The 18,284-nt window shown below is 40.6% G+C and overlaps 1 protein-coding gene across 5 annotated transcripts in view; it reads right to left on the reverse strand.

Moving 5' to 3' along the window:
- Nucleotides 1-209: 209 nt before the first annotated feature.
- slc12a7b (solute carrier family 12 member 7b) overlaps nucleotides 210-18,284 on the reverse strand; it is a 62,069-nt gene continuing 43,994 nt past the window's right edge. For 2 of the 5 annotated variants that reach the window (XM_062379941.1, XM_062379943.1), the window contains exons 8-26: nucleotides 18,018-18,229; nucleotides 16,901-17,068; nucleotides 16,629-16,727; nucleotides 16,218-16,275; nucleotides 15,534-15,708; nucleotides 15,317-15,435; nucleotides 15,062-15,160; nucleotides 14,493-14,612; nucleotides 14,065-14,169; nucleotides 13,281-13,449; nucleotides 12,500-12,695; nucleotides 11,656-11,825; nucleotides 11,314-11,445; nucleotides 11,060-11,167; nucleotides 10,553-10,669; nucleotides 7,962-8,137; nucleotides 5,958-5,972; nucleotides 4,229-4,362; nucleotides 210-3,191 (exon numbers count right to left, since the gene is read on the reverse strand). In XM_062379941.1, coding sequence (XP_062235925.1) covers nucleotides 3,100-3,191; nucleotides 4,229-4,362; nucleotides 5,958-5,972; nucleotides 7,962-8,137; nucleotides 10,553-10,669; nucleotides 11,060-11,167; nucleotides 11,314-11,445; nucleotides 11,656-11,825; nucleotides 12,500-12,695; nucleotides 13,281-13,449; nucleotides 14,065-14,169; nucleotides 14,493-14,612; nucleotides 15,062-15,160; nucleotides 15,317-15,435; nucleotides 15,534-15,708; nucleotides 16,218-16,275; nucleotides 16,629-16,727; nucleotides 16,901-17,068; nucleotides 18,018-18,229 — 2,464 coding nt within the window. In that variant the 3' untranslated portion in view covers nucleotides 210-3,099. The remainder of the gene's footprint in view (nucleotides 3,192-4,228; nucleotides 4,363-5,957; nucleotides 5,973-7,961; nucleotides 8,138-10,552; nucleotides 10,670-11,059; nucleotides 11,168-11,313; nucleotides 11,446-11,655; nucleotides 11,826-12,499; nucleotides 12,696-13,280; nucleotides 13,450-14,064; nucleotides 14,170-14,492; nucleotides 14,613-15,061; nucleotides 15,161-15,316; nucleotides 15,436-15,533; nucleotides 15,709-16,217; nucleotides 16,276-16,628; nucleotides 16,728-16,900; nucleotides 17,069-18,017; nucleotides 18,230-18,284) is intronic. The other 3 variants (XM_062379944.1, XM_062379942.1, XM_062379945.1) reach the window with 3 other exon arrangements.

Here is an 18,284-nt window from a genome sequence, read left to right on the forward strand (position 1 = left end):
GGCGCCATCAGTATTATTACAACATATTTTTTATATTCTCTCTGTTTATACTCATGTTAGTGGTTAAGATTAGTTCCCTGCTGGTTTGAGCTGGGTCTTTGTGTTGTTCACCAAACATACTTTATGGATAAATCAAGTTGTTTCTGTAATCACAAGGCGTCAATTAGAGTTTCTCCATGGAGCGACTATATTCAAGACAAAGATGCGTGTTTTGTTTATTTCAGCACTTTTAATAATTACTTAGAGAGGCACAAATACAATTAACAGGGCTACCTTCATCTATATGTGCGCCCACATGTGACTTCCTGCTCCAGCCTGTGAGGCCCGCCAGCGTAATTGGACAACAGCAGAAACACACACACACACACCCCCACAACAGCTTCACCTCACAATGGTATTCACAGGAACACTCACACACACACACACACACACTCTGCTGACCTTGGCTTTATTTTTCCTTTCCTGAATCCGTATACGAGATGTGACTGAACAAGTTTCTGTCTTGAGCCGAGCCGCTGTGACAACTTGAGGTAGATAACATTCTCCAGTCAACCCAACCATTAGCTGTGACCCGCACACATACACACGCACACACTCACACACACAGCCGACAAGCCTATTTACCTTAACAAACATTTTATTTTATCTTCTTCTGTATAAGGTTTTATGTCTTAGTGTCTTGTTTATGTAAAGATACCGCTCTTTAGCTAAGTAACCAAATTAAAAACAAAAGACAATTTTGTTTAACAATTTATCTTTACAACTTTTCAAATAGAATAAAACTACAAATTTTGATTTATTTATACACAAGTATGTATTTGGCTAAAATGGAAAAAATCGGAACTTCATATTGTGAGCGATAGTTATCGAAACCACTCATTTTTTTTGTACCATGGTCGCCTCCCTCATGTTTTTTAATACTTTCATGTCCAGGGTGCCACAGCATCACAAGTAGTCTTCAATCGCGTGTGTTGTGCACCATGTGTTTCTGTCTCATTTTTCCGAGTTGGAACAACAACACACAAACTGCTGCTGTCTCCACACAAGCCTCCTCTCTCTCTGCCTCCGTCCATAAAAACCACAGCGAAGAAAAATTAACACTTAAAGTAACAGAAGATCAGTTATAATGTAACAAACACTACAGGGACTATATAGTTACATAGGCATACATCAACCAACTGAATAAAACACATTAAAACACAAGTGTTGCATAACTGACATGTCAGAAGTTCACACATCCCCCACAAAGAGCTGCAGGGAAATATGAGTTTCTGCTTTACAAAATACTGCACAGCTAGTTTTTGAAAAGAAACTGTGGAGGTACGCTTTGGTGAAAGGGTTGATCCTTAATTTCTCGGACTAAAAATGATTCTTTATGCAGCAGGTTGGAACTGTTTGCTGCGTTTTACTCGTCTGTTAGTGGAATTGTAATGGTAGAACATTTCAGAGGTTGCAAAGATTATAGTGTGTCAGTGTGAGGAGCAGTAGCTACAGTATGTTCAGACTAGGTGAAGCATTTGTAATACTTCCACAGTTTCCTTCATTTTGGCACTTTTTCTCCTACATGTGCTCATAACATTTCATCTGCTCAGTCTGGGACTCTACACTTAAAGATTTCTGTTTGGTAAAACATTATAAAAACATTGAAACATGAGCATTAAATAGCACGGACTTGCGCCACACTACCTTCCCTAAATATAACGCCCCATCCACCAATAGAAAGTGTCAGTGTAAGCAACGAGTGAAGAGGACAAGTGCTGAAAGGTTGGTAGTGCAAATTCAACAGTGCTGTAACTACGTCACTCTTTGTTTGAAGTGGGATGTAACCACGTTAAAATAAATTTGCGTTACGCTAATTCACACGTGTCCCTTTGTGCTTTTACATTTTTAAAACTATGCTTTTAATTCAATGCCAACATTTCTTGAGGCAAATCTGAGATCGAATCTGTGAACCTGTGAATCTACCAATTTACTGAGCTACTGTGTGCTGTCAAACAGCCCTTCAGATTAAAAAAATATATATAGCCATTCCCAACTGAGCCCGACTTCAGACACCATAAATATACATGTGCATTATAAAGCTCACAGACTCCTTGAATATGAACTATGGCTATTTTTTCCTATTGAAATAACAGCATCCTTTGAGGGTGGTGAATGACGACCAGCGATCGAGTAGCAGCACCTGATATCTAAAAGCCTTGCACCCACCTAACTGATCGTGCTACGTGTTTAGCATCATTCTGTCTGGTCCTACACTAAATCATCCACAAGGCAAACGACACTGCAGCTTTAGAGAAGACGTTCTGACTCCAGCCGTGATGCCGCCCTGAGTCTTCAACCTTACACTGCTACTTTACCAGCAGCTTCCAAACAGACTGAGGTCCAGACTGAGGGAGAGTTTCTGAGAAGCTCCTAGAGAATGAAAACAGTTAAGTACAAATGGTGATGCAGACCGTGCAGGTCAGCAAACTGTATTTGATATAAAAAAATGTGCTGTTATGAGTCAGCTTTCCGCAGCAGGGGGGTTGAAGGATCGTTTTCTACGTGTCCGTGCAGATTTACTTATTTAATCCGAGACGAGTTAAAAGATCCACAGTACAACTTTTCTCATGTTTTGTTTTCTCCCAGGTTTAGAAAACGTCTCTGAACCTCCAACAGTCAGGTACACCAGACAACACAAAAGACTACAAGGTTCATATCAACAGTAAATGTTCACTTCTTTGCCTATCTTTTACACAGTGAGTGCCAGTAACTGGACAACACAAGAGGGAAAGAATATGAAAATGTAACAGAAAAGAACGTTTTCAGAGCTAAAAGTGTCTCTATGCTTTATCTTCCATGTGCAGGGGGTCTGTGGCCCAGTGTGGACTCACACTACTCTCTCTTTCAGCCAATCAGCTGATCCCCAGCTAACTGTTTCCTTTATCCTTCAGGTCCTTCAGACCATTTGCCAATAGAAAGTGGTCCAGCCTTCCAACGACCCCTGCCCTTCATAAAAACCCAATTTGGATTCTTCCCCCAAGAATGCCCGGTGACCGGTATCCATGGCAACAGCCCATGTGTGCAGTGTGGGGCTTAAGAGTGTTTTTTATTTGATTTCTAGGAATAGATGGTGATGACTTCACGGCCACCGCCTCGCACCAGAAGGACCCGGTTCAGACCCTCGAGGAGAACTTCCAGGAACTCCATGTCTGAGAGGACAAGAGTCAAGGTACAACACATCCAGAGGTAATCACAGTATCACACCTGAGTACATCACATTACAGTACCCACAGTATCCCACCTCTCAGCCCTCATACAGCAACAGGAGTGGAAAGAAGTACTCAAACATTTTACTTAAGTAGACGTACAGATAAATAGAACAAACTTGCACTGGTATCTCATTTCCTATTCTAATTGAAAAAAGTAAGTACTTGCTTTTAAATATAATTAAAGTATTAAAAGTAAAAGACACTTGCCAAGTGTAACATATTCCCGAACACAACACTACAGTAGTGTATATTGTATTTAATTGAAGAAGAAAACAGACTGTAATGCAGACTTTTAAATATGGCCACTGATGAGGTATGTATAATGACCGAAGCTGTGTCTCAATTCATGGCTCCATCATTCTAAGGACCCGGATTACGCAGTCGGCTGCGTCCTTCATAGTTGATTAAAAAACATTGAAATATGTTAATTTAAAATGGGTACCATTAGCTTTCAGGTTGAGAACTTGAGAAAAATTCTTCAGATGTTTTTTCGCCTCACTTTTTTCCACCATTACCTCTTTGGAAAACAGTTTGTCAAAGAAGCGCAAGGGATCAATGGGTATGTTAGGAGTGATACAGCTGGTGGAGCCTCTGCTGCTCGGGTTTGGAAGGACGCATTTGTCTGCTGCATTTGGAGGAGCTTTAAAATTGGGATAGTCTAGTCACGCTGCTGTGACGCAATCGCCTTCAATTGCTTCAGCTTGAGTTTCAGACATTTCTTCACCAGTGATGCTGTTGCTGCAGGAGGCAGTGTCTCATATTACCTGCCCACTCTGACTGGATCAGTGGACCACTTCCACTCTCATCATTTTAACTCCTTCAAAAAATGTGAGTTGATAAATGTAGGTGAGTAAAGGTGAAAAGTACCTGAAAATAAATCTACGCAAAGCACAAATACATTAAATATGTAAATGGACAGTGTACAGTGATACGCTCCATCAATAGGCATTAAAATGCATGTCACTCATTCAGGATACAGTTTTCATCTCCTCCTCTGTTCCTCGGTGGTCCAGGCATGTTGAGCAGAACCAGGTGGGCTCCCTGCGACTTGTTGACCACCACCCCGTTCAGCTTGACCGCCGTGTGCATCCGACGGACATTAGCCTGGTTCCTAATTTGACAGGAGGTCCGCAGTGAGAAAAGACAGCACTGAAGAACCACACTACTCTAACCTCTACATCTAATTAGTAATATATGGAGAATAATCATAGCTTATTTGAAGGCCCATTTCTGCTCTTATAAAAAACTACACTGTGACATAACGTGCACTGGGTATGTAAGATATCTGTATACTGGGGGTCTGAAGACAATTTGATTGATGTATCCAAGAATCTTCATGACTACAACAGCCAATTTGACTTGACAGAAAAGCCCATTCGTTACTAACACCATCAACAATGGTTCTGATCTATTAATGTATCTCAGTGGCTCTGTATAGACTTGGTATTAACATCCGTCCTGAGAGATCCAATCACAAGTCATTTGTGTTCATGAAGACCAAATTATGGTGTTTTTATCCAGTTTGACTTTACAGATGTGTCAAGTCAAGTCGCGAGAGAAAGAGAAAGAGAAAGAGAAAGAGAGAGAGATGGTGCGTTCAGACCTGATCTTAGTGCTGATCTTAGTGCTTGGGTTTGGATCAGGACGGCTGTGAATACCAGGTCTGAACAGGGTCAAATATCCAGCATGAACAACTCCAGGAGCCTGAAGCAGCTCAATGGAATCCATTGATTTTATAATTTCTACCTTTGCTCTTCCTTCTACACAAGTGTTTTTGTTTTTAAACTGTGTGGTAATGGTAGGACAGCTTTCTCTTTAAATAAATAAAACTTTGTTTTTTTACAGTGCAGATGGAAACTCATAGAGAACAAGCTCCCTTTCCCTGGACCCTCTTGTTTACTTGGAAGCACAACAGGAACATTTATGTAACGGGATGTTTCTCAGACTTTTACAGTTTGTCGGTCTAGAGACAACATCATCACTGGTTCAACACAGTCACATGAATCAATATGAAGAAGATAGTTGCATTTTCATTAAAGCATAGTTGATGTTAGTCTCAAACACAAGTTAATAAACAAATGCAAGGTTAAGGGACGGAGGAGCTGAGCTTCAAATAAAGAGGCAGCATTTAAAGACAATGGGGACATTCAAATTCAACATTTAAAGATTTGTTATGGTTATATACTGATGCTATAGTTTGTCATAGTCAGTTGTACAGAGTTTATTAATAGTTACTCCTTATATAGCTCTGAAAATGTTGCCTCTTTATCCTCACCTTCACTAATGTTAGATCTTAACGGTAAATGCACAGTACACCAACTGCCAGAAGCTAAATTATATTAAGGAGAAACACGAGGAAATAACACGAGGCAACACAAAATTCTGCTTTCCATTCCACCGAAGAAGAACATTTTCCCTTTAGGCCAAAATAACATTTTAACAGTGGAGGGGAACCACAGATTTGTTCGTAAACAGAATTTCATGCAAACTAAATGGAAGCTTGTCCACCAACGCAGAGTGTGATGTTGCATCGGTAAGTTCATGCACATAAGGACACACAAACGAGGACACAAATACACAAGAGGAACGAGCACATGAGCTGGAGGACACTGAATGAAGCTATGGTCGCTGCAGCAGAACGCACACACACACACACACACACACACACATATACAAAGCGCCTAGGGCAAAGAGAATGCGACTTACAGACTCTCCCACTCTCTAGAAGGAGAAAAATGGGACAGAACAACAAAAAACAGGCTTAGATGCGTCTACGTCAGCTGACTGCACCACATTGCATGCATCTGTCCCAAAGTGATCATAGAGCCACCCGCAGGTGACACAAGTACACACAATGAAGTAACATGTAGCTGTTTGACGTTCTTTCTGTCCTGCCTTACAATACTGATTAGAATTATAAACTTTAACAGCCAGGTGCATCTCAAAACAAAAGAATATTTTTTCTTTTTTTACTATTTAATTCAAAAAGGGAAACCTTCATATATATTGTAAATTCATTGCATGTAAAGTGAAGCCTTTTTGATTTAGTTCTGATGATTACAGCTTAGGTAATTAAAACATCCAGTATCTTAAAATATTCAAACATTTGCTAAGATCATTAAAAAAAAGGATTTACAGAACAGAAATGTGCAACTCCTGAAAAGTATGTTAATTTATGCACTCAATAGGGACTGCCTTTGCACAGGTTTCTGCATCAATGCGGTGCATCAGCCTGTGGAACTGCTGAGACATTATCTTTCACATTTCATTTAACCGACGCTTTTATCCAAAGTGACTTAAAATAAGTGCATTCAAACCCGAGGGTACAGACCCAGGACGACAAGAATCAAGAAAGTATTATCTAAGCCCAGGTCGCTTGATAGCGACCTTCAGCTTGTCTGAATGGTTGGGTGGGGTGTTTCTCATCTTCCTCTTGACAACACCCCATAATATCATGGTCAGCAAACCAGTTAGTAGTCACTGTGGACAGGTGGCAAGTCCTGCTGGAAAAGGAAATGGCATTTCCATAAAGGTTGTCAGCAGACTGCTTTGACTCTGGACTTGGTAAAACACAGTTGACCGGCCCCACCAGATGACATGGCGCCCCAAATCATCCTCGACTCCGGAAACTTCTTTACACTGGACTTCAATTCTATGCCTCTCCACTTTTCATCCAGACTCTTTGAAGCTCTCCCGTCTTCTTGAATCGGGTTTGCTACCAATTATTTCAAAGCTGCCATCATCCCGGTTGCTTGCGCACCTCTTCATGTCATCTTCCATGAATGTGCTTCAATGCAGTGACCCTCTGTGTCAATGATCGTCTTCTGGACAGGTGTCAAGTCAGCAGTCTTCCCCATGATTGTTGTTGTGTACTGAACAAGACCGAGAGACACTGTATTTGTACTGTAGGAAAAGTAATTTAATCAAACTCTAAATAAAATAATTAAATTAATATCAATATAATATTTAGGAATATTCTTATAACATTTATTTTAGCTGTAAGCTGTCATTATTTAAATAAAAAATAAAAAAAACGAAACATTTTTGTTTATCTGTGACGAATCGAAGATATATTACATTTTCACTTTCTTTACTGACAAACCTTTTCACGACACCATCATTCTTTGAGATGCACCTGTAAATGGACTGGGACACACGTGATGAAGTCCACACACTTGATAGTATGGTCGGTCTTGGATGGACACGTGTTGGTGTTCATGTGTGCGTCTGTGCGGTGAGGCCATGCACAAAGATTGAAATGGCTGAAAGTGCACACACACATGCGCACATGTACCAAGTGCCTGAATGCACGTGCCATGCACACGCTCGTCCCATTTCACCCTGTCAGGCTTGTTTCAACTAGCTCTACGACACACGCCGTCCTCCTGCACTGAGGCCTTTGCACCATCCTGAAGTAATGTCAGTTCTCTTTGTGCTGTAGTTTGAACTTCACATCCTCTGACTTCTTCAGGATTAACATAAAATCAATTCAAAATGGTGCAAACGTCTCTTACAAGGCACATGAATCACATTGTTAATCACCACCTCCACAGTGTATAATACTTGACACTCCAACAATATGCGCATGTATTAAAATGTATTAGTTTTAGTTAAACATCCACAGAACAAAACTTTCACTTCCGCTTCTTTTTAGATGGAATCGCTCAATCATGTTTGGGTCTTGTTCGGAGTTAACTATTGGATACTTACGGTTTCATGTTGAACAGGTCACGCACGGCCACATTGGCGTTGCACTCGCGGTTGCGATTACGCTCTGCGAACAGCTTGTCCTTGGTCCAGGTCATGTGAACCCGATCGGGCCCTGTTTCAGCCTTGTCGTTTATTGTGGCGTGAGATGCCGTGTTTCTGTCATGGATGAGCTGGGCCTGGTGAGGACGGAGAGAAGAGAGTTAGAAAAACAGTAAAGTTGTTAGTGGTGGTGGATAAGAGACCAAAGAAAGGAAGAGAAAATAGGAGAAGGAAGAAAAAGTGGTGGAACTGGTCCAGGATAATGTGATGAGACAAAAGAAAGGGATTAATGGAGAATTGGGGAAGCTGGAGAAAGAATAAGGTATCACAAACAGAGATGAATAAACTGTGCAGGAGAATGAGAGATTGGCCACAGAAAACAACAAAGATGGACAATAACAAACTGGGGTATAAACAAATTGGGAATCCAACATTTTTCTTTCTACAAGTTGGTGCGACAACATGCTGGAGAAACAATACAAACCTGTTAAACCTCACAACAACGCACATGGGCAACAAAAGAACAGACGTACATCACAAGACAATATATATATCTGGGTAGGTTGAAGGCCCCAGCGGGGGTCAACACAACACATTTATGGTGCAACTGACGAAAAGGGAGCTGTGGCGGTGGAGGAGGTGTCGTGTGATGTCGACCAAAAAATGTTATACTTAAACAAACATAAAGCAGGACTATAGTGCAGGAATAATACTGTACAGCAGAGTACAGAGTAGGATTTACATATCAATATTAGAGTGATTTAAAGAAAAACATAATGCAAAACTGTTCACAACTTTGTTCACTTCTTTTTGTAGAAATGTCCACAATTATTTACCCAATGCCCATGACAATGGATAAGAACAAATTATTTATTTATCATCTGTCATAAAGATATAGTTAAAGATCTACCTCTTCATGTACTGGTTCCCTTTGCATAAAGCAAAATAGCTTTTTCCAACAGAAAACAGGAAGCTCACTTTGTACCATATTTAATTGAGTCCTCATCGTCCTAAACATTTGAAGATGTGAGACAGTGAGATAAACAGAATACAGATCAATTTTAAAGGATCTGTGTTTGAGGAAGTTATGCTTATTAATCACCAGCTGTGACTGTACAGTATGGACGAGAGGTTGCACAACTTTAAGGTCGAATGTCATGTGATGAAAGTTGATTTCAAGCCTAAAGTGTCATCACGGAGCAATAAAGTCGACTAGTCTGGGAAACCCCTGGTATGGACACTGGTTAAATGAACGAGTGGCTGGAGGGTGGGGGAAGTCAATGTGGAAATAAATGGATTAGGTGACTATGCTAGAGGTCAAATGAAAAACAAGAGAAGACAGTATTGCTTACCTGGTTGCAAATAATTTTAAAGATCACTAAAAATAAAAAAATAAAAAGCCTGGTGAGGCTGAAATGGTGGTGACACACCAGAGAACCCAATTGTTGGAGAGATTGAAAAAAATACGATGATGCTATTATTAGATCCTTTATGACTGATTGGGTCGAATTTTACTGCTGAAAGGCTTATTAATCTCAAATAAAAAATGATATAATCTTTACAGGAACATTTTATTTTCAGTTTTCTGAGAGAATACTGTCCACTCTTTCTGGTTTCATTTTTTTCAGGGGAGAGGGATGATGAGGGGGATGGGATCTTGAACTGCAGGCTTGGGATGCAGCAGGCTGATATTCACAAAGCAGATGTCAATCACTATACAGCAAGGAGCCAGCAAGGTGGATGCTATCTGTGATTCAGGAGTCACCTTCTCTTGTTAAAATTCAAAAGGGTTTATGACAAAACTGGAAATGTCACTGTTCAAATTTTAAAATGCTGCAATCACTGACTGGTAGTCCTGGGCTACGTGAGGCTTCATCACTGGTGCAACAAGGTAACCCATCATCCTTTACTCTGGTCTAGTACTATCAACATGGAAATTGACCATGAGCTGGTGCTATGGAGAAGTTCACAGTGAAAAAGTGCAAACACAGAGCTGATTATTCAACGGCCCTAAAATGTTCCTGTATTTCTAGCTCTACACTGCCTTCAGGAAGTCATTAATGTGATAATAAAACATGTTTTGGACATGTGCTATATGAAAAGCAAAGTATGAAGAATCTTCAGCTGCTTCATTGCTTTTAAGAGATGATCAGTGTCGAGATTCACAACTTAAATTTTTTTACGGTACTTAAGGGACATTAATGAAACCCTTTAGTAAAGTCATCTAAAAGTTTTTCAACTATCAAAAACTTTTCTCCATGATCATAAAACACAAGACTGATTAGCACCCGTCCTCTCTGGGTATTGTTTTAATTCTCATTTCGTACCTCAATCTTAGTAAGATTCAATAACTACACTATCTTTCATTCCCATCTGTGTGTTCACTGTATAAGCATCACACTCTAATTTCTGAGATCATTTTTCAATATTTTAAACTAGATTATATTAAACTTATCAAAACAGTCCCATGACTAGCGACAGCTGTGGCTTTGTGAAGATGGGCCGGTGAGGTCTAACATTGAGGGACAGTGGGGTTGACAAAAATCGGCTACCTCGTCCTCCTGATTGTCCTCCACCGTTGAGGACTGCCGGCTGAGGCTGGCGCTCTCGGCAGCACCCGGGTTCTTCCTCCGGATTGAATTACGCGATTCATCAGAGATACTCTGAATCTGAGCAGTGTGGCATGGCCCAGAAAGGCGGTGGCAGTTGGACAGGAAAAGGGGCCATTTGTCATATATTGCAGCAGTTGGCCAGATTTTTATAGAATACTGTTGTCATTTAACTATGCAGTCTGGTAGTTGGGGAAACAAGCTAACCATTTGTTTTACATATTTGACAATGTTATACGAAGTTATATGTACAGTCTGCTAGACGTAATTTTTTTTACACGTGCACTAACAACAATCGATATCAATAAATGGCATCGTCTTGAAGATGGTTATGAGCCTATGTTATATATAATCAAAGACAAAAGCAGCCACTTGCACTCGATTGCAAGTTCAGCCAGATGACAAACTGTGAGTGTTGTGTTGTGTTCAGCTGGAGAAAGTGTGTATTACCTCTCTCTCCCTTTCAGTCCTGGACAGCTGCATCTGCTTCAGCATCTGAGACCTCTGCTCCATCATCAGCGTCTTCTCATACGTAAAAGCTGAGATGTCATTATCATGCTGCAAAGATTGGAACAGAGACATCAGAATCAATAAAACTCTGGCTCGGCTCAAATAAAATAAAATGCAGTCTAAAGGAATTTTAACACAATTTAAAATGTTTAAATTGGATAGTGAGAAAATAAGAGGATTTTTTTTTGTCTCACCATCTCCACTACTTCCACCTCTGCATCCAATCGCAGGTGGTAAAGGAACATCTGGAGATCTTTCTTCATCTGGATGCTGTTGTCATCCATCTGGGCCACAGTGAAGATGCGCATCTTACATTTCCTCCACACCTAGAGGGAGAGTTATTATAAATGGAAGTAAAAATCGAAACATAAGAGTCAGTCAATCAGTCAGGGGTGGATGGATGGAATGACGATGACCAGTGAGAGGAGGCAGGAAGAGATAGATGTGGTAAAGCCAAAGTGAGGGAGAATGTATATGAGACAGATTTTGAATAAGAATAAATATCATTTTTAGGGTTTACTCAAACAGTCCCCAACCTTGTGCTGTCGCAGCAGGAAGGGCAGCAGCATCAGCATGCCTCCGTCATGGACCACCCACCACACATCAATGGTGCCCTCCCCCAGGCGGTCCTGGTTGGTAGGGAAACTGTCCACATTCTTAGCCACAAGTAAGGCATGATGGGCGGCCGTGGACTCCCGCACTGTCTCTGTATAATAAATGTGTATGAGACATTGTCAGTTAAACCCTGTGTGTTCTTTGTGTCTCTGTTTAGACCTTGTTTAAACATCCCTACAAACACAACTGAACAGCTCTGAATATATTGATGAATGTATCGTGAGGCTACATTCATTTAGCAGTTGAACACATCCATGTCTCCTCAGTAGATATCCTCCTTTTAAAACAATGGTTGAAATCCTTTTCATCGTCGAGCTGTCTGCTTCACTCAGCCCCTCCCGGTGCTGCTATGTCTCTCTCTCCCTCAATCTCACACCGACACACAGATACCAAGACACACACAAACACATGGGTATAATGCGTTTGACTTTAGGCTTAACAAACAGAAATGGTGTATGTGTTTATTTGCAAATAGGGCGTGGAAATGAGTTCTGATCATGAGAACTCATGATCAGAACTTCTAATGCCAGGGCTGAAGCAACATACTCAGACCTGTCCACTTGTGACAAGATCACGTGAGATGATGTTAATACCAGGCCTATGAGACATTATGAGACAAGCAGGTGTGCATATATGCATATATGATGTATTATTATTACTTCAACTGCATTATTAGATCAACTATGATGTTGCGTGTTTAAATTCTCCACCATGTTCTCCTGATTTTTCATTTCTGTACTTCAATTTATTCATCTCTGTCTCTACCTATGAAGTTCTTCCATGACTGTGGGTCATTGGACTGCCTCCAGGTCCCGGGCCAGGCCATCAGGACTGTGTTGTGCTTCATGCCTCCCAGCCCCGCAGACTGGATGAGGTGGGACATGCCATCTCTGAGGTTTGAAGACACCACGACATGACAGAAACCCTTGGTCCGCTCTGCTGACATCGAGGACTTGATGTTCTGGATAAAACATGGGAGAAAAATGTTAGTAGTCAATATCGGTGGAATAGAAAACAAATTCATTATTGGCCTTTTAAAAATATGTCTTTGTGGAGACACTTACATCTCAGTGATCCACTGATGGCAATCTCATCATTAACTCATACTGTTGGGTCTGATCAAACGAATACAGCTCTCTGTATAATCTGGAATTCAGCTCCTTCACATGATTACTTTTGTAGAAAAAAATAATCCACTGATTTAAATTGCTTTTGAGGACAAATCAGGTTGCCAAAGTAAATTAAATAAATAAGAATATGAATTTCGGCCAGTAGATGGCAGAGTTAATCTGCAGTGTGGGTGTAAAAGGATTGCCCTGACTAATAATCTTGATTGACACAACAGATTATCTTGTGGGGCCAGAGGTGGATTGATGAATGCTGCCATTAAAACAATGCATTATTTAGCCAATTTTACAGGGACAGACAATTAACTGTCACCATCAATTTCTACTTTTAGTTGAACAGGATCTGACAATCCACTGTTTACGTTTTCTTTTTCCATGTCTACATGTTTTCGCTTTGTGGTGTGTGAGCTAAAATGTACCTGCTCAGCCCTCTTGGCCTCTGCGTCTTTAGTGAGATACGTTCCCTCTAACACATTTCCCACAATAGTCAGGCCTTTTCCTGCCTTCAGCTGAGTGGTGAGGGAGAGCAGGCGAGGGTGTTTGACTGCTTGATCGGAGTCCACGTTCAGCAGCACTAGCACCTGAGGCCTGGATACATCAACAGGAAATAAAACAGGCAGGGGGGGTCAGGTTTCAATTCTTTGAAAAGGTGTTGAGTGACAGGAGTGGCCGTTGATCCTCCAGCCTCGCAGAGAAACAAATTATAATTTAAACAACTCCTGTATAGTGGGTTAAAGAAACTGTTATTTTAACGAGAAATAATAAGTAGAATCATCATGACTGTATAACTGGATATTGGAAAACAATGCAGGTAGACCTGTAGAGGAATTAAGACTTTACCGACCCACATGTGTTCATCAACAGACCAATAGTGTTAGAACGAGCAGTTTCCACACATAACAGGAGCAGAAACTGTTATTTTTGACCAGGAAACTCTGTATTCATAGAAATATCACAAACCTAAAGACACTGATTCCACGGAAATGAATAGTAACCAGTGGTTTGGCTATTGGAGGGGCAGTCTGCAAGGTCAGTGCAGGCCTCTCCACAAAGTGAAGGCTTAGCAACCTTTTTTGTCAGATTAGTTAGAGGACCAAGAGATTAATCTAATTCACCCTCTGTGTCTATTCCTGTCTCTCTTTTGTCCAGCCCACCAGTGACAGGTGGCACTGTGTCAACTGTAACCATACAAACACACTGTACCTCCAGTTCTTTGTGTGTGGTGGAGCCTCCTCAAGTCGGATGAGGGCGTAGCGCGCTGCGTTAAGAGACAGACCGCGGATGCCGTCACCCCATTCTTTCTCTGCCCTAAAACAAACAGATGATTCACAATGAAATAAACAAGAAACTGATTCGAAGCAATGTCAGTGGAAGGATTTTAAGTTTCGCAGTCTAGTAAAAGGGAACATGTTCTGCATCTTTTTGTAACCGGATATCTGATATGATGCATGAATCTGCCAGTCCACAAAAGTGACAAATATATTATTATACTACTGTTATTTGAAGTGTTGAAGGGAATTGAGGCTGAGGAGTGATTCAAATCAAAAATGTATTGAAAACAAAGTGGATGATCCTCAAAATGCATAGTAATTAAAAAATGAAGAAATTAATGAGTACAAAGTTCTGCTTACCCTCTGTATTCGATGTATTTGTAGATGCACCCAGCGATGGCCATGGCAACAATGGCGTAATACCAGGAGCAGATGAACATGAGAGCAAGGCACAAGCTCATTCCCAGGAAAGACAAAGCCCTGTAGCAGAAAACAAACTGTACATTTCAGACTATAAACCACATAACCCATCCGCAGTTTCAGGTTGTCTACACATTCATTGAAATGTCTTAATAATTTGAAGAGGCTTAGAAGTGACTTAAATTATGGAATCTATTGTACTACAACATTATTTTCCTCAGCCTTTGTTGTGGAAGTGTCCCAGTAAGGGTCATCATGTCATTAACCACATTTAACATGTATGTTTTTGGTTGTGAAGGTATTTCACTGATTCTTCACTACTGCACTGTACTGAAATCATCATCCATTTCAGGAGTAGGATCCTTGACATTGGTAAAACTGATGTTTCTGAGAAGCTAACTTTAACTTCAGAGACTTTTAACATAATTTGTTCACTGTTTGAAAGTGAATACAGACAGCATATAGAAGAGGGGAAATGAATTTCTGAGACTGTGTAATTTGTCACCCACCAGTGGTAGTATTTGAAGCGTGGTCTCCAGTTGGGCGTTCGCAGTAGCGTCTGAACGGCACAGGCCAGGTTGACAAACAGGTAGCACATGAGGAAAAACCTGTGGGAGGAGAAGAGTAAGCCAAAACAAAATACTACTAACGTCTAATCTAAATCTCCATGTTATGACCTACTGGAGATGTGAAATACATAGGGGATGACAGATTTAATCTGGTATGAGAAAGAATGTGATAGTAATATGCAGGCGGGTACTGACATGGAGAGGATAGGCGCCACAGCATCCAGTGAGGCGATGAGGATGCCGATCTCACAGATCCCACCAGTCAGGAGCAGAGCCCAAGTAGGTTCTCCGTTAGCTTTGCCGTGACCAAACACCTAACACACGTACACACACATAGTCCAGTGTGAAAACTGAGGCAGAGCGTATATAATGATGAAGGCTGCTTTGACAGAATTTGAGGTGTTCAACTGACCTGTAGGAAAGGTACGATGCCATCCCGTGCGATGGCCTGCAGTAATCGTGGGGCACCAGTCAAACTCTGTAAACCTGCTCCACAGCAGGAGAAGAAAGAGCCAATCACAATAACCCAAGGTGAGGGCCATGATAACGTGCCTATCACAAGGTTTCCTTTCACCGAGTCACCAAATCTGCAATAGAAAAAGAAAATCATTGATACATCCTGTTTTTATTCAGCTAACAATAATGTTGATATGTTGACATAAATTTAAATATAAATTTCAGCCTAATTTCATGATAAGATCCCAGGGAGAGACTATAAAGCAGTACATCCTACTAAAAATCATATCAAGTATTTAATCCTCTGTATCATAGAGCTCCACTGTCCAAAGACTATTAAAAACCCAAGAGCCAAGAGTGTTCCCTCCTAATCATGTTGCTATAAATAGCTTATAGAGATCCAAATGTGGATTAAGTTGAAAATAGTCTCTCCAATGAATGCAATACTAATTCCACTTTGGTAAGAACTAGTCTTTTTAAAACAATGAAAAATTGCCAGTGATCCAATCACATATATATACTAAGATTTGAGTCTATAACTGAATCTGAGGGAACTTAGAGGCCAAACCTACACATTGAAATCTGTTTTATTAAAAAGTTTACAGTTTCCTACAGCATGTGCTTGGTGTGAAACGCTTACTTGTCTCGAAGCAGAACGCCTTCAATACTGGCACCAAATAGAACCACACAGGTGACGTCTGTGGAGAACTGTTCAGGAAAGTGAACTCGAGTCCATTTCTTTTACATTACGTTGAAGGTTTAAAACACAAAATAACCCTTAGCTGTGCCCTACTGTGCTCTATCCCTTGGACCCAAAGACCCTTAGATAACTTGAACCTGTAATTACTATTTAAAGGAATAGAATAGAATAGAAATACTTTATTGTCATAAGACAAAAAGAAAGCAGTACAACAGTGCAAATTGACACAAAAACAGGTTAATAAATATACTACTTTACCATTTATTTGCTATACCAGCTGCTATACTAATCATTCAGGGTAATTTCACTAGATTTTCTTGTATCAAAGTCCCTTCATAGTTTTAAGGATACAGATGAAGGAGGTGGTAGCAATAGCCAGGATGGTGCCGATGGGTATGGACTTCTGGGCATCCCTCAAGTCCCCTGAGCGGTTTGAACCGGCCATGATACCTGAAGGAGAAGGTCCCAACAAAGATTCAGACATAAACAATACAGGACTGAAACACAGCTCTGCGCTGAGCAATTCTGAGCATAAAAGTGGCCATACAAGTACAAAAAAGAACTCCCACATCATCATGTGTGTGTGTGCGTGTGGGTGTGTTTGACACTTTTATCAGCCTCACCAGTGACAGAGGGGAAGTAGATGCCAACCAGCAGTGTGAAGAAGGTTGTAATATCATTGATTACATATGGCATGTAGATGTCTTGGGCAGAGTCACTTCCTCCAAGAGACGACAACTCATTGTTTTCTACCATCATGCCCAGAGGACCATACACTGACCACATGTTTGCTGTAACGGAAACACAAACAGATTTATGAGTTTCCAAACAGCATAAAATACATACTTCGCTAATTCACCCAAGTGCCAATATGAATAACCTGAGCTAATAATATGTTAAAGGTTTTAACAAAAAAATCTCAAAAATGGTTTAATTAATTCTGTCCAAAGCTTAATAGAGAAGAGAAAAGTAGATTTCTAAACACAAAAATTGTTGGAGATTAAACCAGCACGAGCAAAGTTCATCAGATCTATAAGTTATACATTTTGTAACTGCTCCAGACAGTGCTGAGAGAACATTAGTAATTGAAAACAGACAAGACGGTATAGAGAGGCACATTAAAGCTGACGTAATCTGTCCAGAGGCTTGTACACCAAATGCAAAAAATCTGAATCTGATGGGGAGGAAATACATGTTTCTGAGAGTGAAGTGAGCGAGAGGAGCTAAGGAAAGTAAAAAATAAAGGCAAAAACAGATGCGAGAAAGCAGATAGATTAAAAAAGATCACATATGAAATCACTTTCCTGTGGACACTCACTCCAGTGGCTTCACTAGAAATACGACAGGAATGCATTCGTCTAGAAGGAGAAAAACTAGTATGTCATGGCCAAGAGTTACGTAACAGGAGGAATGTTCTGAGTGTGCACTGTGTTTCATAAAATATTCCCATGATCGTTTGTTTAACTTCAAACTGGAAGGTTGGTATTGAACAAATATGTTGCATGTCCCATGATCTTTTGTTGTAATTGCAAATCTCATTCTGGCAAGTATGCAGAAGGATGAGTTTAACAAAAACAAGAGAGAATACTGGATAATTTTGGTAGTTAAGCTCAGTTGAACCGAACTGGAATACATCCACATACCTGCATACTTTACAGCTGTAGCTGTGATAATATGATATTGTCTAGATAACAGGCCAGGGAGGTGTTTTCTTTCACAGAGGAAACATTGTGTTCCAACCTGAAATGACTCCGCTGGTCAGCCCAGGGATGCCCTGCACCATGGTCACATTGTTGTTGTCGAAGTATTCATTACAGGTGGCGTTGAGCTCAGGTCCGTCACAGAATAGACTCCACAGTTTGGTGGTGACCGTCATGTTGTCTAGAAAATCTGTCTTAAGACACTTGTCAAAGTTGAGGTTCTGCAGCGTGCGATTTCCCAACATGCAAACACTGTATAGAGGGAAAAAACAATAGTTAGAGCTGTCAAAGTGTTGAAATTGTTATT

The sequence above is a fragment of the Platichthys flesus genome, chromosome 21 (assembly GCF_949316205.1).
Source record: "Platichthys flesus chromosome 21, fPlaFle2.1, whole genome shotgun sequence".
NCBI lineage: Eukaryota > Metazoa > Chordata > Actinopteri > Pleuronectiformes > Pleuronectidae > Platichthys > Platichthys flesus.